This window comes from Nicotiana tabacum, chromosome 14 (assembly GCF_000715075.1).
Source record: "Nicotiana tabacum cultivar K326 chromosome 14, ASM71507v2, whole genome shotgun sequence".
NCBI classification, from domain to species: domain Eukaryota; kingdom Viridiplantae; phylum Streptophyta; class Magnoliopsida; order Solanales; family Solanaceae; genus Nicotiana; species Nicotiana tabacum.
Genome location: NC_134093.1, coordinates 34243357 through 34266135, shown reverse-complemented (window position 1 = coordinate 34266135; position 22779 = coordinate 34243357). Strand labels below are relative to the sequence as shown.

At 36.4% G+C, this 22779-nt stretch overlaps 1 protein-coding gene across 1 annotated transcript; it reads right to left on the bottom strand.

Annotated features, from left to right (window-relative positions):
* Positions 1 to 16982: 16982 nt before the first annotated feature.
* Positions 16983 to 22052, bottom strand: LOC107794241 (U1 small nuclear ribonucleoprotein C). The gene is made up of 5 exons (XM_016616748.2): positions 21723 to 22052; positions 21591 to 21633; positions 18419 to 18460; positions 18055 to 18322; positions 16983 to 17555 (listed from the first exon to the last, which is right to left on the bottom strand). The coding sequence occupies exons 1-5, from the start codon at positions 21728 to 21730 to the stop codon at positions 17317 to 17319; spliced, it is 600 nt and encodes a 199-aa protein (XP_016472234.1). The 5' UTR covers positions 21731 to 22052; the 3' UTR covers positions 16983 to 17316.
* Between the last annotated feature and the right edge of the window lie 727 nt (positions 22053 to 22779).

The following is a 22779-nucleotide window of genomic DNA, read 5'->3' as shown; positions in this document are numbered from 1 at the left end:
ATACTATGACAAACGAATCGAGATAAGGTAGAAATACATTGTCCATCAGATGCATGAATGTTGCTGGGGCGTTGGTCAGCCCAAAAGACATTACAAGGAGCTCATAATGACCATAATGGGTCATGAATGTTGTCTTTAGAATATCCGAGTCCCGAATCTTCAACTGGTGATACCCAGACCTCAAGTCAATCTTAGAGAACACCTTCGCTCCCTGAAGCTGGTCAAATAGATCATCAATGCGTGGCAAAGGATACTTGTTCTTGATCGTAACTTTGTTCAACTACTTATAATCGATGCACATCCGTATAGTACCATCCTTCTTCTTCATAAATAGGACTGGTGCACCCTAGGGTGACACACTTGGTCTAATAAACCCCTTATCAAGAAGTTTCTGAATCTGCTCCTTCAATTCCTTCAACTCAGTTGGTGCCATACGATACGGTGGAATAGAAATGGGCTGAGTGCCCGATACCAAGTCAATACCAAAGTCAATATCCCTGTCGGGCAGCATGCCCGGCAGGTCTATAGGAAACACACCCGGAAAATCTCGCACCACCAGAACAGAACCAATAGTAGGAGTATCAGCATCAACATCCCTCACAAAGGCCAAATAAGATAAACAACTCTTCCTAACCATCCGCTGGGCCTTTAAATATGAAATCACTCTATTGGGAACATAGTCTAGAGAACCTCTCCACTCGATCCTTGGCAACCCCGACATCGCCAATATCACGGTCTTAGCATGACAATCCACAACAACATAACATGAAGATAACCAATCCATACCCAAGATCACGTCGAAATCAACCATACAAATCAATAAGAGATCAACTCTAGTCTCCAATCTCCCAATAATCACTACACATGACCAATATACACGGTCCACAATAATAATATCGCCCACTGGCAAAGATACATGAACAGATGAAACTAAGGACTCACGGGGCATATCCAGATAATGAGAAAAATACGATGATACATATCAATAAGTAGAACCAAGGTCAAATAATACAGAAGCATCCCTGTGACATACTGAGACGATACATGTGATCATTGTATCTGAAGTAACAGCATCTGGCCTGGCAGGAATAGCATAGAATCAGTACTGACCGCCACCTTATCGGCCTCCCCCTCTAGGGCGACCTCTAGCTGCCTGGGGCCCACCCCGAGCTGGCTGGGCGGGTGGTGAAGTAACTGGTGCGGAAATTGTAGCCTAACTCCTCTGCTGCACTGGACCTCCCGGGCGACGAGGACACTGCCTCCACATATGACCAAACTCCCCGCACTCGAAGCAACTCCCCGGTGCTGGGGGTGGGGACTCAAGGGGGCCCCGAGTATCGGGATAACTGCTAGAAGGACCTGGCATAGATGAACCCTGAACTGATGGAGCATGGGATAAACTCTGAGTTGGAAGGGCATTAAGGGATGACTGACCCTGGCGAGCATTGTATGAACCATGATTGGATGATATTCTACGGTGAACTGGACGAGCCATCTGAGTGGGCCTATAAGGACACCCCTGTTGTGGTAGGACTACCCCCAGAAAGAACACCTCTGAAACCACCTGAACCTTGAGGCCTCTTGGCCTCCCTCTTCTCACACTCCTGACTATGGACCATCTCTATCTGCCGAGCAATATCAACCACCTCGTCAAAAGTAGTACCAGATACCCTCTCCCGAGTCATAAGCAACCGCAACTGATATATGAGGCCATCAACGAACCTCCTAATCCTCTCCCTATCAATGTGAATCAACCAAACTGTGTGATGAGGCAACTCTAAAAACCTCATCTCGTACTGGGTCACAGACATGCCCTCCTGATATAGCTACTCAAACTGTTTGTGCAGATCCTCCCTGCGAGACTGCGGCATTAACTTCTCCAAGAAGAGAACGGTGAACTTCTGCCATGAAATTCGTGTTGCACCGACCGACTTGCACCTCTCATAAGCCTCCCACCATCTGAAGGCAGTCCCAGTAAATTGAAAAGTAGTGAACGAGACCGACTGGTCTCCAAAATACCCGTCGTGCAAAGAATCCATTGGCATTTATCCAAGAAGCCCTGGGCATCCTCTGACTCATCCCTTCTGAATGATGGAGTCTGAAGCCTCCCAAATCTCTCTAGCCTCCTTTGCTCATCATCAGTAATAACGGGACCCACCTAGACCTGAGCAGTTGCAACCGGCTGGGCTGGTAGTACCCCCGGTGTCTGGAGTCCCTACATCACCTGCTCTGGAGTACGGGCGGCGGGAGTCTAAGTACCTCCCCCGGCCTGAGAAGTGGTTGTTGCGGCCGAAACAGAGACCACCTGAGCAAGGCTGGTGCACACTGTCAAAATCTGAGCCAAGGCCTCCTGAAGGCCTGAAATCATAATGAGCACACCTGGTGCCTGTGCTGGCCCCACTGGCTCACCTATATCTGGTACCTACTCCTGAGCTGGAGCAACTGGTGGACCTATAGGTGCTACTCTAGCTATTGTACGAGCTGCACCTATGCCCCTACCACGATCCCTACCATGACCTCGGCCTCTCACGGCCCTAGCCGGTGGTACTGGTGGTTGTCTATCTTGTCCAGTAGCACGTGTCATCGCCATCTGTGAGAGAATAGAACAATAAAAATTTAGTTCCCAAAAACAACAAATCTGCACGACAAGAATACAAGAATGTGAAATTTCCTAAGGGTTCGGTAGCCTCTCAAAGATAAGTACAGACGTCTCCGTACCGATCCGCAAGACCCTACTAAACTTGTTCATGACTCATGAGACCTAAGTAACCTAGGCTCTGATACCAACTTGTCACGACCCAAAACTAACCTATCGTGATGGCGCCTAACGTGGTACTAGGCAAGCTGACACATTTAAAATGCCTCCAACACTTTTAAATGAAATAAGTAACACAAGCTTTAAGCATCAAAACTCTCCCAAAAAAAAAAAATAATTCCCAACATCGGGGTGTCACTAAGTACTTGAGCGTCTATACAACGCAAGTCTAGAAATACTATTAATGAAAGACTAAAACTAAATACATAAAGTTGAAAGATAGGGAAGGAGAGACAAGGTGTGCGAATGCCAGGCAGCTACCTTGAAATCTCAAAACGATCAAGCTGTGCAAAGAAATCAACACCCACTGTATCCAAAAATACTTGGATCTGCACACGAAGTGCAGGGTGTAGTGTGAGTACAACCAAATCAGTAAGTAACAAGACTAAATAATGGACTGAAAGTAGTGACGAGCTTCACGGAATAGTTCAATTACAGAAATTATAATATCTGATCAACCTATCCAACTTAAACTTTCAACCTTGAGACTAAGTATCTCAATTCATTCTGAAACCCCTCCGGACCCGAACCTACTACCCCGGCAAGTCATATAGCAACAGTAAAGCATAAAATGAATAATAAATGAGGGAACGGAGCTACAACTCTTAAAATGACTGATCGGGTCGTTACAAATATGTAGCAATAAAATTCTCTTTCAATATTTTATATTCAACTAAAGCAGCAATAGTATCTAAATCCGTAGATCAAATCCCTAACCAAAATTTCAGATAAATTTTCAGGTAAGAAAAATTCTAGCTATATCATCAAGAACAAGTTTCTAGCAAAATTTATAATAATCCCCAAATAAGCAAATCCCCGAGAATTGTTTTTAATTAAATTTAGAACAACGAAATCTTTAGGTAATTTTTCAAGTAAGAAAATTTTCAAGAAAATATTCTCAGCTTCATCCGTAGTGACAACATCCATAGGTAGTTCCCCAGCTAAGAAAATCCCCAAGTAAATCCCCCAGAAAAAATTTTAAGTTAAATCCGCAGCAACAATATCCCCATGTAATTTTTCAAATAAGCAAATCCCTGGGTAAATCCCCAAAAGAATATCCGCAAGTAAATTCGCATCTAGCACTACTTGGGGATTTTTCTACGGAATATCATATGATTTTTTTTTTCATTTTTTTCTTTAAATTACCTGCAAATTTTTCTGAAAAAATATACTTGCCGATTAGTTTCCCCAGGTAATTTTGTAGAAAATATGTTGGCACTTATTGGCGCCAAAGTTACCTATAGATTTTCCTAGGAAAATATTTTTCGCAGGTAAAATATTCTAAATTTTTCCCATGTAGTAGTTATTCAAACTTTGTGCTAAGGGGGACGAAGTCGTATATACTTGGATAGCTGGAGGATGTGGAATATAGGGTTGTGCATAATTTGATAAATATCGAATTACTATACCAAAATCGAAAATTTTGGTATTTGGCATTCGATATTTTGATATTCGGTATGGTATTTGGTTTACGTTTTAAAAAATCATCAGAAATGTCTTGTTAATTGGTTAGACCTAATACCAAATTTTGGTACTGATACCGTACCGAAATATATATTATATTACACAATACACATATTATTAATTATAATATAAATATAAAAAATCTAAAATTTTACTTTTCTTTATTCTCCAAGTTCATCAATTAACTCTAAGCAAGTAACAAGACATTTCTATTGATCAAATGTATTCCTTTATGTACAATTTTATCTCTCTGGGTTGATATTTGCTGGTTTTGGACAAAACTTTTGTCAACAAACGTTTTTACTTTTGTACTTTTGAGTACTTTAATTAAGAATATTACAGTCTATGACTCTATGCGCTAATTAATATTCAAACCGAAGTTACCGAACCGAATAAACCGAAACCGAAAGGAGAAAAATCGAACCATACTGAATTTAATTAGGTACGGTATTGATATAGTATTTTAAGAAATCGAATACAAAAAATACTGAACCGAAATATTTAAATACTGTACCGTACCAACCGACGAACAGCCCTGGTGGAATACATCATTTGGTATGTGAAATTGTGAACTTGTGAATGTTGACTTAGCAGTCTTAGCAAATGGAACCAAAATTGTTGAAATGACATCTAAAAAAGACAAAATGCACATAATAGAATAGCCGTAACGTAACTATCGTAGCTAACTTGGTGGATCTAACTAATTTCTTCATTTGTATGATGCAACTTTTTATATTAATCAGCTCATTAGAACAGAATTGGTAGAAGTTGGTTATAGAAAGGTCGTTAGACCTACTTGTTTGGATCGGGATCTCGAGTAATGCGAAATTTAGCCAAACAATGTTATAATGACAATAACAAAGACAATACAAATTGATAACAACGACACTTAAAGCATATAAAGAAGACATCAATTTAACGTGGTTCGGTCAGTGTGACCTACGTCCACAAACGGAGAGAAGCAAATTCACTATAGCAACAAGGGTACAAAAGAGCATACAAAATTAGAGTAAATACTCTAATTAATCTTAAATACCCCCGAGACAATAACCTCACAAGATCACTCCAAAGAAAGGGTATTACACAAATATTTCCCAACACTCAACTCTCTTGCAAAATACTTTCAATTACTAAAGGATGAGAAAAAACAAGAAATGAAGATTCAAGTTTTGTTGGTGTGTTTAAAATGAACTAATGGCCTTTTCTTTTATAGGCAAAAAAATCTTGGCCTCTTAGTTGTAAAAGAAAAGATACAACTTGTGCAAATGATATCCACCACACAATGCAATATTTTTGGGTCCCAAAGAATATTACCAACAAAGTCTACTTTGCAAATAGGCTTATGCTTATGTGAGATGGACTTTACTAGCCAAAATATTGGTCATAATTACAATCTCCACATTGGCCTAATTTTGGCTGATATAGTAAATTTGTTTCACCTTCTCCGCAAAAGCCCCAATGGGTATATGTCAAAATTTAATGCCATCAAAATCAGACAAGTTATCTGATACCAAAACTATAGTAGGGCCTATAATAGTGGATCCCAATAAAGTATACAACGAACCAGATCTGTGTGCTTTCATGATCACAAGAGCACCTTGAAAAATTGTTAGAACTCCACCTTCACCGGTGAATTTGCACCCAAGTGATTCTAAAGTGCCCAAAGAGATGAGATTTTTCTTCAACTCGGGAACATATCTAATATCGGTGAGAGTTCTCACCATACCATCGTGCATTCTGATCCGAATTGTACCTTTACCAATAACGTTATAAGTAACATTGTTACCCACTTGAACAACTCCACCTTCAACTGAATCATATGTATAAAACAAGTCCCTGCTAGGACACATATGATATGAACAACCGGAATCTAAAATCCACTCATTGTCTGATCTGAAACTAGTTTCAGTTGCTAAAAATATAGTTCCCTCAATCTCATCAGTTACTACACTGGCTTCGGCGGTGTCAGTATTTTTGTGCTCATTTTTTCTTTCTTTATGCTTTTCTTTATTTTTCAGTTTATAGCATTCAAAGTTAATGTGACATTTCTTATAACAATAGCGATACTATAAATTATTGTATCTGAATATGGAGTCGGATTTTCCCCTAACAAACAAGCCAACTTCCGCTTAAGTTATATTAGTTTCCCTAGTAATATCACTGTCACCATCCAATTTCTCCTATAGGCCGTGATGGCGCCCAACGTCGCTGCTAGGCAAGCCAACAGTGAACTAAATATGTGACTACTCTTTTACTAAGTTTTCAAGTAATTAAATTCAATTTATTAAGAGATTAAGGAGTAGAAACTTTAATAAAATAAAACGAAGGCAACTGAGTGGGTAAATATAGTGACATAAATACTCCAAAATCATAAAGTCTAATAGTATGTGTGTCAAGACCTGGTATCACAAGTGTATGAGCAACTAGTAGAATATACAAAACTCTAACTACTGTATGAAATAAAGTAGACAGAAAATAGATACAAAAGAGAGACTCTAGGTGCTACAGAACGGCTCAGGAAGCAGCTCACCACTAGGTCTCGGGATAAAGGGGGTACGCGCCGATATGATCGCCAAATGCACCTGCCTCAGATCCTGCACGATTAGTGCAGAAGTGGAGCGTGAGTACATAAACAACATGTACCCAGTAAGTATCTAGTCTAACCTCGAAAAAGTAGTGATGGGGGTCGACTTCGACACTTACTATGGGCTAACAATAAAATACATAAATTCTAAATTAGCATGGGTTATATAAACAGTAAATAACTCAATAACAAGCAGTAAATACATAATCTTTTCACTAATCATAAATTCCAGGTCAAATTCTGTCATTGATAATTACAACCTCTCAAACCATAAAATAATATCAAGTATAATTAGGCTCCGAGTATTATTACGCACGATATATGCCGAGGTCGTACGGTCCGATCCAGAATAATGTATACACTGCCGAGGGTCGAGTGGAACGAACCATAGATGCATCTATCTACTGCCAAGGCATTCGGACCGCTCCACAAGAAGAGAGGATACTTTATGAACAACCGATTTAGAAGCTAATACAAGGCTAATGCACAAGGAAGCACAATTTCTATTAACGGTCAAGTAACCCGCCAAAAATTCACGTAAGTGAAATTAGGTCCTTACAAATTTCTTAACAAGTTTCAATATAATTCAAGCACTTTAATTAACAAGTAAGGTACAAATATTACAAGTATTTCATAATTTGGGTCCTAAGTCACCCAGACAATTAGTATCTACGCACGGACTCTCATCACCTCGTGCGTACGTTATCCCCACAATTAGCAGCAAATAGTAATTTAAATCACATATGGGGTAAATTTTCTCTTACAAGGTTAGGCAAGAGACTTACCTCGTCTCGAAGCTCACTTTTCGGCCCATAAATTCATTCTAAAGCCTCAACTCGGTGCCGAATAATCCGAAATTAATCAAATATTATATAAATTAATCAATACATATTCAAAAGTTCATAATTTAACTATTAGAGTAATTACCCAACCCAAATTGGAAGATTCCTAAAATTCACCCCCAGGCCCACGTGCCCGGATTTCAAAAATGTTCAAAGATAAATGTTACCCATAACCTCACGAACTCAAATACATAATTTTTACCCAATTCCATAACCATTTTCGTGGCAAAATCCCATTTTATCCAAAACCTAGGTTTTTCAACTAAACCTATAATTTTGATAAATTTTACATGTTAAAATCTACCCATACTCTATATTTTAAACTCATATTACATAAAAATCACTTACCTCAAAGTGCTAGGTGAAAATCCCTCCTCAAAGAGCTCTATATTCGACCAACAAGTGAGAGAAATGAAGAAATGAGCCTAAGTCTCGACTTAAATGCAACCCTTCTACCCAACGGTTTTTCCGCACCTGCGGAAGGGTTTCCGCTTCTGCGGTCAACTATCCACATCTGTGGAACACGCACGACCCCTGACACCTCGCACCTATGTCCAAGTCACGCATCTGCGAGCCCGCTTCTGCGGCTCGCCTCGCGCACCTATGACCATGGCCATGCTGCCTCTCTCCGCATCTGCAGACCCATTCATTGCAGAAGCGAGTTCGATTCTGCAGAGTTCACTGACCCCTCCTCTTTCCGCTTCTACGAGAGAGGCGACGCATCTGCGGTGCTGCTTCTGTGTCCATTCCACCACAGGTGCGAACGCACCAGATGACAGACACCAACAGCTCTTCTCCAAAGAGCAAACAAGCTCCGACGACCCTCCAAACCCTATACAGTGGCCCCGAGGCCTCGACCAAACATACTAACAAGTTCGTGAACATAAAACGGACTCGCTCACACTCTCAGAATACGAAAAACAACATTAAAATTAAGAATCATAACCCAAAACCAAATAGAATCGACTTATGAACTTCAAGTTCTTCCAACTTACTCCAAACGCGCCGAATTATACTTAAACTACTCGGAATGACACCAAATTTTGCGTACAAGTCTTAAATCACCATACGGAGCTATTACCAGGCTCGGGATTTCAAACGGACCTTGATAACTCCAAATCAAATTTAAAGAACTTTAAAACCTTCAATGTGCCAACTTTTAACTTTATGCGCCAAAACGCACCTGGGTCATCCAAAACCCAATTCGAACATACGCCCAAATCCAAAATCGTCATACGAACCCATTGGGACCGTCAAATATCAGTTCCGAGGTTGTTTACTAGAAATATTGACCCAAGTCAAACTTAAACTTTTAAAGTCAATATTAAGGAACTAAGTGTTCTGATTTCAACCCGAACCCTTACAAACCCGAACTAACCATCCCTGCGAGTCATAAAATGGTAAAAGCACGTACGGTAAGTCTTATTTAGGGGAAAGGGGTTCTAGAAAGAAAAATGAGCTTCCCCAGTAATATCACTATCTATCTGTTCTTTTGATTTTAAGATAAATTTAATATCCTTATAAGAGATATTATCCATTGCATAAAGCATAGTATCTCTTATATGCTTAAAAGATGGGGGTAGAGAACAAAGCAATAACACGGCTTGATCCTCATCTTTAATTTCAACATCTATATTACTCAAATTCATAAGAATGGAATCAAAGATGTCAAGATGAGAGAAAATAGAGGTACCTTCCCCCATACGAATTGTATAAAGCTTCTGCTTCAGGTAAAGTCTATTTTCCACAGTTCTCTTCATATATAAGCTTTTCAATTTTTTCCACATGCCTTTGGCTGTGGTTTCTACAGAAACTTCACGTAAAACCTCATTCGAGAGATTTAAGATGATACATGATTTTGTCTTTTTATCTATGATGGCAAATTCCTCGTCCGTCATTTTATCCGGCTTTTTCTCCTTTTTTGCAACGCCAAGTCTAAGCCATCCTGAATTAGGATAGCTTCCATCTTTAATTGCCACATTTCGAAGTTTGCACTTCAGTCAAATTTCTCAAGATAGGTCTTTGTTAGAATCATATTGGCTATTGAAACTAACCCGGTTAGATCCGGCTCTGATACCAATTTGTTAGGATCGGAAATTCGGGTAGTGCAAAATTTAGCCAAACAATATTATAATGACAATAACAAAGACAATGCAAGTTGATAACAATGACACTTAAAGCATATAAAAAAGACACTAATTTAACGTGGTTCGGTCAGTGTGACCTACGTCCACAAGGGGAGAAGAGCAAATTCACTATAGCAATAAGAGTACAAAAGAGCGTACAAAATTAGAGTAAATACTCTAATTAATCCCAAATACCCCCGAGAGAATAACATCACAATATCACTTCAAAGAAAGAGGATCACACAAGTATTTTCCGACACTCAATTCTCTTACAAAATACTCTCAATTACTAAAGGAGGACAAGAAACAAGAAATGAAGACTCAAGTCTTGTTGGTGTATTTAAAATGAACTAATGGCCTTTTTCTTTTATAGGCACAAAAGTCTTGGCCTCTTAGTTGTAAAAGAAAAGATACAACTTGTGCAAATGATATCCACCACATAATGCAATATTTTTGGGTCCCAAAAAATATTACCAACAAAGTCTACTTAACAAATAGGCTTATGCTTATATGAGATAGATTCCACTAGCCAAAATATTGGCCATAATTACACTACTTCTACCAACCATGATTTCGATAGTTATTCATAGCAAGTTGAGCTTGTTAAAGTTAAGATATTTCGTAGTGCTTCTTTTATTATTGTATTTTCTTTGGAAAATCTTGTTAACTCATAAATATATATATTAATCTCTTTAAAGCTAAACAACACAAAATTCTATGCAGAGGTAGAGCCAGAATTTAAAGTTTATGGATTCTGAACTTGTCACTGAACTCATAATTAGTTTTAATTACTGGGTTCGCAATTAAAAATTTATACATATTTTGTGAACTTTCTAATACAAATATAAAAATCCAAATAAAAAAGTTACTGAATTCATCCTAACCCACATATTTAAGAGTTCTAGAGAGCAAAATAGGGTAGCGAAAGAAATGTACTGCTAGAACGAAGCTTTTGCTATAAAAAACACACACACACAAAAAAAATAACGTACTAATGATCTCTATATTATTCTAATATATTGAACATACCACTTGAAATGGGTGATATCAGAGGCTAAGTGTAATAGGGAATGGGCAGGGAGTTGAGTAGATATATGTCAACATGTGTTATTACTCATTCCCAAAATTGATTGCACAGTTATTAAATGGCATAAATCTCCTCAATATTGGTTTAAGATTAATACCGATCATTACTAGAAAACTGTCTAAAATCGTCCACAAATACCGACCGAAATCGGTCGAAAATATGGAAAAACCAACCGATTTCCAACTTACTTTAATCAGTCAAAAATATATTGGTCGGTAAAAAATAGCGACCGAAGTCAGTCGCAATTTCCGACCAATTTCGGTCGGTAAATTAATTTTCACAAACAACCCAAAAAGAAAAAATCTGCCGAAAAAACCGACCGATGTCGATCAGTATTTTGAATTATGCAATTAAAAAATGTACCGTCTTGGACTCGAACCAGGATCTGTACTGTGGCATGATACTATTCTACCCCTAGACTATTAGTACTATTGGTACATTTTGGTTTAAGACTTTCTTTTAATTTATTTGTATTCCTTAATTTTATTTTCCCGCGAAAATAACCGATCGATTTCCGTCGATTTTTTTAATATTAATTTTAATTTATTTTATATGAAAAATAAACCGATTTCGGTTGGTTTCTTAAAAAATAAATTGTCGCGAGATTCTAAAATAGTTTTTCGCATTTTTACGCCCAAAAAAACTGACCGAAGTCGGTCGGTTTCGTAAAAAAAAGTTTAAAAAAATATTTTGAAAAATCGACCGACTTCGGTCGGTATTTTGATCGACCGAAGTCGGTCGATTGGTTGCGATCTGTTTTGGTTGAATTTCTAGTAGTGGATGGCAGCAAATTACAAAGACGCAGAAGAAAATTCGGATGTTGGTGGCAATGTGGCATATGCAGAGATCATAGGGGTAAGCTAACTATGGTGTTTGCTTCTTCAATTGGCTGAACAAATAGCAACCTGGCTGAAGCTAGAGCAGCGTTAGCGGGTGTAGTCGCAATGGTTACAACAAACATTATACTGGAGTGTGATTCCCAGCTTGTGATTGATGCAGGGCATTATAAGACATATTCAATACATTGCCAGTCAACTCAATTGTGTTATTCGCCATTGCTATAGAGAAGCTAATCAAGTTGCGGATACATTAGCAAAATGAAACATTGACATTAAAAAACTTCTTATTTTCTTCCATCATACTCTACCTTCATCTGCAGTTGAACCGTACATATTGAATTACATCCAGATGGTGTCACTAAGGCATAAACATAATAAAAATACTTTTTTTGTGAAGAGCTTTTTTGGGTTGATTGGTAGGTTATTGTATATGCAATGGTGAATAAATATAATGCTGAATTGCATAGGGCACTTTTGTTTTTGTATGTAATGCATAAGGGTAGAAAGTAGTTAGTAAATAGGTGTAGTCATTGCTCCTTGATGTGCCAGGTAACAACATAGCTCTCCTACATATTTTTATACTCTTTGTTGGTTGAATGATAGGGCCATTCCACTATACGGCGTAATTTATTTTTAAAAAAAAAATAAAAAAAATTGAACATACCAAAATAGAAAGAAGTGTCGACCGATGTAATAAAGCTGATTGGAGTTGGCATATATATCCTTGGTATTCTGTTTCCCCTTTTCTTTTTCTTTGACATTTAAGAATTTTTTCGAACCGATCATTCCATGCAACGTTTCACTTGTTTTTGTCAGAAAGACACGTTATAGTCACTAGTATAATGTAAATAGATTTAAACTATAGTAAAATCTCAAATGGTTAACAAATCATTTGACATTCTTTATCGCGGTGTTCTAATGTCAATTACCGTTACTAATTTGTAGCAAGTTTAATTCATACAAGCTTAAGAATAAAAGGAAGAATAATCATTTTCACAAATTATTTACTATAGATTTGGTTAGTAAATTAATACCACGCTGGATTAATCGAATATTTTCCACACATTAACGTCGTGCCAATTAGTGCATGGAGATCGATCGGCAGCCATTGATTAAACTAGGGATTGGTAACATAAATCTCAAAGTCAACCATAGTTTTATATGTTTTTTATTAATAGATTCCTTAATGTGATTGAATGGGATCTTTGGAGTAGTCATAAAGTAATTTTCGTGTGACTTATAGGCAGAAGTGGAGGCTGGATTTTTGCTAAAGAGGTTCAAAAAAAAAAAAAGTTAAAAATGATTGTAACTAGTGTGAATTGAACCAACGGCCTTAAAGGTTTTGAGCCCCCTTGACCACTAAGTTATGTTTTTAGGCTATATCAAGAGTAGGGATGTACATGGATCGGGTTGGTTCGAATTTTCTAATTACCAAACCAAACCAATTGTATCGGATTATTAAATCTAAATACCAAACCAAATCAATAAAAGACGGATTTTTTTAATCTCGGTTTTCTTGGGATTTTTGGGTTTTTTCGGGGGGGTTTTCATAAGTCTTCATAGCACAAAACGTAAAATTTGTGCTCCAAATATTTCTTTAATCCTAGTAAGACAGAACTATATAAGGTATTTTTCAATAAAATAACATAAATATGAGATGAGCCATGGCATTGTACTAAAATATTCAACAATAAAGATAAAAAAATCATATAAAATAAATATTATTAATAAGCCATAATGAAAACAAACATAATTTAAAATTATGACTAATAAGTACTATTATTTACATGACTAACCACTAGAAGAAAAATAAGTTATACATTTTATCTAAACCATGGAAAAACTAAAAAATAGATATCCAACACTATTTTCTTTCGTAGTACAATTGAATTGAATGTCTTTTATTAGTATTAGTTTTGATTTGATTTTGGTTTAGGATTTATTTAAGTTACTAACATTTATGGACTATAAAACTTATTGGAGCATCCAAAAATTATAAACTCAAGCTTGAAATAATACGTTAAAAGATAAAATTATGAAAAAGTTTAAGAAATATTTATAAACTATACTACCATAAATATTTTTATGTACTAAATATATTTAAAACTTTTATACATATAATGTCGGGTTGGTTTGGTTTCGATTTGACTTTGTTTAGTTAAAATCAAACCAAACCAAATATGGTCAGGATTTTTTTTCCAATACCAAACCAAATCAAACCAAATTATAGTCGGATTTTTTTTCTCGGTTTGACTCGAATTATCGAGTTGATGCGGTTTGTCGGTTTCGTTTGTATACTCCTAATCAAGAGGATTCAAAATATAATATATAAAGATAAAAAATAAATTTTACCTTATATATACAATATAATTTTTCGGCGAACCCTCCCCTCCTAAATCTCAGGCGAATGTGAGATACTTTGTGGTAATACTTTTTTATTCCTTAATGTGACCATAGATTCCTTAAAGTGACCCCAAACACGTAAGCATATATGTTAACAACCATGTTTTGAGGTACGACTTTTGTTTTCAATAAAGATTCCATTATCATTTGTTTTATACAAAAAGATTCTGTTATCAAATGGACTGACGACCCCGTAACTTCGGGAGAAGCAATGCCTTCTCACAAGAGAGAGCGTAAATCGTATATTAATGCATCATACTTAAATGACGCATAAAAGTTAAAATTTAAATTAATTAATTGTGATTTAGTGATAACAGTAAATACGATAACATTTTATGTTTTTGTTGGGCTTGTTTAAACACGAAAAAAACTTAACAGACATCCATTAAATGTATTATAAGCTTAATTATATATCTACATATTTTTGTATCAGTAATTAACCAATACACTAGTAGTTCATGTAGGGAAATGACGCCGAAAAATAACAACAATACTGCAATCTAAGAAACAATTTCAGCAATGTGAAATATTTTCTCAGGATTAAACAAGTTTACCTTTATTTATTTAGAGAATATAAGAATCAGCAAAATTAAATAATACTAGCAAGTTTTGGAATAAAACAGAGGGAAGAAATAATAACAAGCGATAATGATTTGGTCAATGGGAATAATAATAATTGTAGTAATAATTAGCTAAAGAAGAAAGCAATGATTAGCTAAGGAAAGAGTAAAAGACTAATTTTGTTGATGTCCCTTGCGGATGAATCAAGAAGACTATGTATAGAGATGCTAGGAGTTTCTTAAATTGCCAAGTGTTTAATTGCATGACTTGTTTATGGCTTAGTCATTTGGTCACATATCTTCATTCAAAAGGCCACATGGTAAATATTCATAGCCACTTGAAAATAAATAGGACACTTGTAAAATAAAAAAGACACATGGCTTTTTAAAATTTTGAAAATACTCCCAGAGTTCCATCTGTGATTCAATAGAAATGGTTTTGTTTATGTTTTTCTTTGTGTATAATTGGTCTCTAGACTCTATAGACTTATAGCCTGTTTGGCCAAGCTTTTTTTTGGCCAAAAGTATTTTTTTGTCAAAAATACTTTTTTCTTCAAAGTTAAGGTGTTTGGCCAAGCTTTTTGAAGGAAAAAAGTGAGTTTGAGTAGAGCAGTTTTTGAGAAGCAGAAAAATGTAGCTTCTCCCCAGAAGCACTTTTTAAAAAAACACTTTTGAGAAAAATACACTTACAAGCACCTTTTAACAGTTTGGCCAAACACTAATTGCTGCTCAAAAGTGTTTTTCAAATTGATTAGCCAAACACAAACTGTTTCTCACAAAAAATACTTTTTTTAAAAACACTTCTCAAAATAAGTAGATTTTTCCAACTTGGCCAAAGAGGCTATTAGCTTGATTTTCAACCGATTGTTTGGGAATACAACTTAGATACAGTTTCTGCACAATTACAGTTGAAGTTTACTTTTTCCCCTCAACTGAACCAACAATTTGTATGCAAAATTATGTACTTTAATTTCATCCTCTTTTAGCTGGTTTACATTTTTACCTCCCCTTTATCACTAACAGCATCTACAGTTTTTCATCCACAATCCAAATCGTTAAGTATGCTTAAATATCTATAATTATGTTTACTTTTGTAATTATACATACCTTTATAAATAATTAAGAAGGCACACAAAAATGAATAGTTTTACCTCCCCAATTTTTCTTTTGCTAGAACTAGTTTGGTTTTTAGACTTATAATATAAAAATTTGTCCACGTCCGATGTTTATACTAAATCAATAAATGCATAATATGTGTTTTTTTTCATGAATTTCAAGGGCTTAACCATAGTTAAATATATACATTTTTGCATCATTATATCACTTAATTATAATAAGTTAACATGATTTGGTGTGTACGCCGGATGTTAATCATCCTCAAATAGCTTCACCGAATCTCGAAATCTTGCGACTTGTTTATACTCCTTCAATTAGATGTAATTCAACTCATCATTTTGATGAAACAACTTTTTTGTTTTCTTTTTAATCGGCACAATAGACTAAACCCTTAATGAGTGATGACCCACATTAACCAATTTTCGAACGAAATCTGATTTTATTCTTCTCCAACACGATCAGAGTTCGAACAAGAACTCACTGGAAATTATATGATGAAGTTGCTAATGGAGAAAAACGTTTTAAAATGATACGTGTAATTAAAAAAATACATTAATTGATAAAGAAAAACGTTAGCAAATTCCCTTCACCCCTCTTCCCAAAGTTGTCTAAAATCAAACATTTTTCCATGTCACAATCAAAGGAACCGTACAAGAACGAGTCAATTGAATAAGCGTAACTGAAAACAGTCAATCTAACTTGCTCCTTAGTAAGTCTAGTCCATATGGAACTCGTCTATTGCTTTTAGTAAACAATTAAAAAAAAGAGGTCTATTGGTTGGATGTATTCCTCACCTGTCAACTAGCCTCGCGTGTCCCCGACATACACTTGTGTCAAGTTGAAATGATCATTGAGTGAGTTTAAATATCATTGAGGACCAAGATTGAGTGTTTATATATGTTTCTGCCTTTTTAAGTATATAACCCATATTTTCAAAAAAATTCAAAACAAAACTCATTAAGTTCGAATCTCAGATTGGCCTTGAATGGGGATGTGATTTTGGTTAAGGCTACAGAAATGCATGAACATGACTGCTACTTGTTTCTTCTAAACTTGCTAACAATGTAATTTGACGAATCCTAAACTAATAAATCGTTATATAGGTCCTGTAACCGCTAATCATGAGAAGAAAAAAAAAGGAATAACTTTAGGCACAATTTCAAACGACCAATCCAATTAAGGAGAATTGATAGAGCAATACTGACAAGAAGTCCAAGGATCCTTTTATAAGATTAAGGTACAATACATAAGAACCAGCAACTACTCATACATCAGACTCAAATACTTGATATTCTTCCTAGACTCAACTCCAGAAGCAGAAGTAATTTCTCTTCTCCACAATTATCAGGAGAACTTGATGATGTTCAGCGCTGTTATTCACTTAGAAGCCATTGTTCCTCTTGCCATTTCATCCAAAACCATAATTATCCTACGGAGAACACAGAAGATAGTCAAAGTATTTCTGGCTCGAGCAGCAAGCCTAGCTGGTAGTTGTAGCATTCATAGAAGGGGCGGCAATTCCATTGGGATTTGGCTGGTAGATTGATTGTGTGGCAGGAACAGGGGCATTGCCTGAAGTAGGTGGAGCCGCTCCACCTGGAACACCTGCAAGGGGGTGCAGTGCAGGAGGAGCGGGAAGAGAACTGGGTTGCAGCAGCAAGGATGAAACAGGTGGCACCGGTCCTGCAATTGGTGCAGTTGGAGCAACCGCGGAATAACCTAAAAAGCACATCAAGAAGTTAACATGTACATAATTCAGAATAATCTCATTCACGTTTGACTGTTTTAGTCTAGCCGCTCTTGCTTTATTCGTTGATGCGACCAGATGCCCATATCATGGAGATGAGACAAAAATAAAAATTTACTTTTTATTTTGCCACACTAATCCCAGGGCATATTAGTTCTCTTTGAAAAAGGATAAGAAAAGAGCATATTAGACAAGATAAAATAAGTCAGATCCTCGGTCCATAACCTGCAGCACGTGAAAGTTGAAACAACCTTTAAAGAACTTTTACTGGTACTGGGAAAAATCTCCCAAACTGAAGGAAGTACATCAACCTAAAAGGGAAAAGACATGCTTTATAACAGTAAGTCCATAAAATATTTAACAGAAAGATATTATCCCACTCAATTCACAAAATGGAAAACAAAGACTGCCTGATAAAAGCAAGTGCAAAAAAATACCAAGGAATCACCAAACAATTACATGGATTGGTACCTGGAGGACCAGGAACAGGAATTGGCAAAATGGGAGGTCTGGCACCTGGCACTAATTGTGGGGGCATGGCTCCTGGAACAGGCAGCATAGGAGGTGGTATCATCGGTAGGCGAGGTCGTTGACCAGGGAATGCAGCAAGATGTTGATTATAAGCTGCACCAATTTGCTGGTATGCTGCTGCCTGCCCAAGGCGCTCCTTGATTTTCTGATCTATCAGAATCTGTGTTTGCTCCTCTTCAAACTTCAGATAATAAGACCGTACATTGGCCTGAAAAACTTCCTAGTATTAGTGCCATTACAGAGAAGATGACATTCATGTTAGGAGAGAAGATTGTCATAAAAATTACAAAATAGGAAGACACACCTTGTGTTTGTAACCGGCATTATGCTGTTTTCTGACAGAAGGCTGGGAATGTGAAAGGGAAAATGTTAAGAAATCAGACCTTCAAGCAACAAGAAGCGCAGAAAGATTTAAACCATTCTAAATCATTTGTAGAACAGAATGCAGAACTCCTAGGAGTTGAAAAGATAAAGGTATTGCCATGGAATTACAGATACCATATAAAGTATGCACAATATTCGCCTCAAGACATGTTCAGAAAAATGAAAGCGGTAACAGGGATCTATTTTTTGTTAGGGTACCAGGCTCGGACTCTTGACCTAGTGGCATGAAGAGGACTCTCTCAACCACTACGAACAAGAACGGCTGGTAACAGGGATGGTGTTGACTTCCCAGTTCAGAAAAAGCAGCCTGGTGACAAGTGATATGTGCTGGGTTTTGACAATAGAAGCATCACTCAAACAGAGCAAAGATTTTCAGTCATGGAACAAGTTACTAATCGTTAAAGCTTAAAATTATGAACAATTTTTTTTTTTATAACCGTAGTATCCGGGCCAGCTTGCACGCACCTTGACCAACTCCACGGGATACCTGCCACCTCCCACCAGCAGCAGGTACCAGGTAACTCCATTCACCAAGGCTCGGATAAATGGGAAGAAATCACCTAGTGTTTTCTGCCTCCGCAGGAATTTGAACCTGATACCTCATGGTTCTCACCCACTTCATTGACCACTAGGCCAAACCCTTGGGTGCTAAATTATGACAATTCAAAATCAATCAGATTTTATGGATTAACTTTCCTCTACATATATTATTTTGTCCCTCCTACAACTGTTCCAAAATGCTGGTCCTATCTCATTTAGTTTCACCCCTACAGTCATCAAACTATAGCTTCCAGCCAGTGTGCAGTCCACATCAGATGAGTTCTATTTTTTATTATCTGCAAGTGTCGAGAGTCCGACTTGAACCCATGCCCTTTCTCCATATCAAATGAGTTCTTCTACATATTTTCTTTTTTTAGTTTTGCAATTTTATTTTTCACAAGGTTTATACTTCCTAATTTTTTAATGACCTGGTGTCCAGGACTACTTGCACGTACCTCGACTAATTCACGGGGTATGTGCTACCTCCTACCAACACAGATACCGAGAAACTGTCAACCAAGGCTTTGACATATGGGAAGAACTCCTTCCTAATTCAATAGTCGGTATCTTCTTTTTTCAACAAGAGATAAGTTCAATAATGGGCATATTCCTGTCTTTCCAAAAGACTTTCTAAACCAGCTATCAATCTTATTCCTTTTTCGTTTTTTTTTCCTAGGATGAATTAAACCAGCTACCAATCTTTTCCTAAGTCCTTCTTTCCTATATGAAAATATGAATTGCCTCACAATTATTGATTCTCTTGTGCAACAGCAAAATAACACTTTCCTATACGCTTGTGATTCACAGCCTTGAATCACCCATATTAAAAAGTCAATGGGATTTTACACATGACTCAAGAAAATTGTATAGGTGATCTTCCATTTCATCTAATAAACAATATGTAGCCTCACTGTTCCAACTCCTAGTTCTGTGATGTCATCCATTCTTTACATTCAATTTTCTAAACCAGTGATTTTTAGGATTCTTCTCTGGATATTTTTAACTCAGTTCAATAACTTCAGTTTTTCCATCCAAATAGTTAAAGGAACACTGATTGAGAAAGTACTAAAATGAATTAGGGCCTATGCTGTAAGCATCACTTTAATTAGAATCTTGCAATTCTAATCTTCAGCTTTAGTACCAGATTAGTACATCAGTTCTGATTAAAAGGCAGCCCCAGAATTACAAGGATCAAAGAGTAACCGCTTCTCGAATGCCAATATCCGTCTTGTTCTGCACCGAAATGGTTAATCCAAACCCTTGCCTTAACTGGTTTAACAGCATATTCCCAGTATGAAGTCAAAATCAGTTCGGTGTTTTAGTATACATAATCTAAAGTAGTAAGAGTAACAACTTTGCTAGCATGTTTACTTGACTTTGACATGACAAAAGCTCCCAAAGAAACTTGACGGAAAAATCCTTTGGCACATCATACCAAGAGAAACAGAATGCCGCATCAAGATTTAAAAGCTTCATACCCTTTGATCCTACATTGCCACATTACTTCCGAGTTGGAGTAAGAGGCCCACTCAACAGGGGCATAACTGTAAACTAATTTAGGAAGCAACGATATGTATTATTAAGAAGAATTATGACACGGAATGATGTTGTATCATGTGCAAGTTGATACTACTCAGATCCATGGGTATGAACCATAGTAATACAGCATTAATTGTAAAGGAGCATGATGGCCTCAGACTTCCAGGAAATGATCTACATGTCCACTGAAATGAATACGGCAAGAGGTTAATCAATTACCAATCACTTTCTTTTACAGGCAATCCAAATAATCCCAATGTTCGTAATGATATTTCAAGTTCTCTGTTCTCATCCAAAATAATATTCTGCTCTTCTATATAGGAATCCATTTTCTTTCCTCTCCAACATATAACTTGAAAGTCAGTGTTGCAGATCTCATTTACGTCCAAGTGATACAAATTTTAGCTTTCCTTAACATTGTTATAGATAACACACATGCAATGGTAATTCAAGACAAAACCTCAGAGAGTGTCTGCATGTCTAAACTACAATAAAATTTTAACATGTCACTATTCTTTTCTGCCTTTCTAGAAGAATTCCCTAATAAAAAATAAAAGAGTTGCATCAGACCTCCTAAATTGTTTCTCAACAAGGTATTTCTCTTTTTACATATGCGAAGGTGCTTATAACAATCCATAAATATAGCTCTCAAGTTTCAACAGACTATGTCAAATCAGATACAAACATTCAGTTTAAAATGAAAAGTGTAATTAACTGGATGATGCCCCAGTAGTTATTAAACATAACAGACTTTGATATTTTTCGCACAATGTACGTTAAATGAATAACATAAGTACACGTTTTACCAATTTGATATTCTAATGAGAAAGAGTATCATATTATAGAGTAAAATGGTTTGAAAGTTAAATCAACATATATCCAATATTCCAACCTTATAAAAAATTCACATTGGCATTATAACAGAAATAGAAATTATCATAAACTTAATTCAAATTGAAGCATACTAATACATAGGGAAACGCACACAAAGAAAAAAGAATCATAAAACTCACGGAATCATGGGTCAAGTAAGTGTCGCAGTAGTCACAGTAATACCTGAAAAAACACATAAATGATCAATAATTAAACAAAAGCGAAAAAATGAGCATAAAACCGAAAATAATTGGAAAAAAAAGTCTGCATACCGAGGCATTGGATTAAAGAAAGGACAGAACTTTGTAACTCAAGAAGTTACTTTGACAATGTAAATTCGAATTTTGCGTACAAAAATTTCGCCGGAAGTATCGTCGGAGAATTGTTACCGGATTTGAACTCCGACTAATCGGACGGCAGCAGTATTGTATAGAAACTTCGGAATGCCTAATTGAATACGCTCTAAATTCAGACGAAGATGAAAGCTCGAAAAATACTACTGGATTGAAGACTAGAAGGTTCTAGTAGAGACCATCCTTCGCCAGTTTAAGGCCAGCACAAGAAAGAAAAATGTTAGCCCATTTAGTGAAGAAAAAAGGGATATTTACATAAATAGCCAGTTGAATATATTGTTTACTTTTTTAGTTGGTATATATAAATTATTTACTAACTATATATAATTATACATATATTATATAAATTATATATATTATAAATATTATATATTTATCGATTATATTTAGTTTAAGCGATTGAATGGACGATTTAAGTTAATTCTTCACTTGGGAATTTGATAGGTGTATGCCAACCGTGCTCAACATTTTGGGTCCCTTATTCTCCTGGGCCTCCTCCTAACTGTCGCTCTACACTTCGGTTGCTACGGATGATTTGCGGGTAATTGATAGGAGTAACCCTATAAGGGCTGATTTTTAAATATTATCTATGTTTTCTAACATATTTAATAAATGACCTCTGGACTCACATATACTTATGCTTGTCAGGTATTTTATTACCGGATTGATTGATTTTATATTATATTTATTCTACTTATATGGTTAATTGTTTAGAAACTCTATCCCGTTGCATGACTTTGTGATTATTCAATTGTGTACCAACCTCTATCATATTGGCATGACTTTGTGTTATCTGTGTTTAGGGGTGTTAAATGGACGGGTTGAATAGATTTTAGGCATGTCAAATCGGGTTGAGCCAATAATTGAGCGGGTCAAAAGTTACTTGGGCTAAGGTGAGCTAAAATTTGGATCATAACCCAATCAGTGCAACTCTTATTAAGCTTTACGTAGTATGTGTTATTTTCTTGTTAAATGT

Coding starts and splice junctions, on each gene's coding strand:
- LOC107794241 (XM_016616748.2), bottom strand. Junction 18,323..18,418: donor ATGCCGGTTACAAACACAAG/GTGTGTCTTCCT, acceptor GAAGTTTTTCAG/GCCAATGTACGGTCTTATTA. Junction 17,556..18,054: donor TCCTGTTCCTGGTCCTCCAG/GTACCAATCCAT, acceptor TGTGCTTTTTAG/GTTATTCCGCGGTTGCTCCA.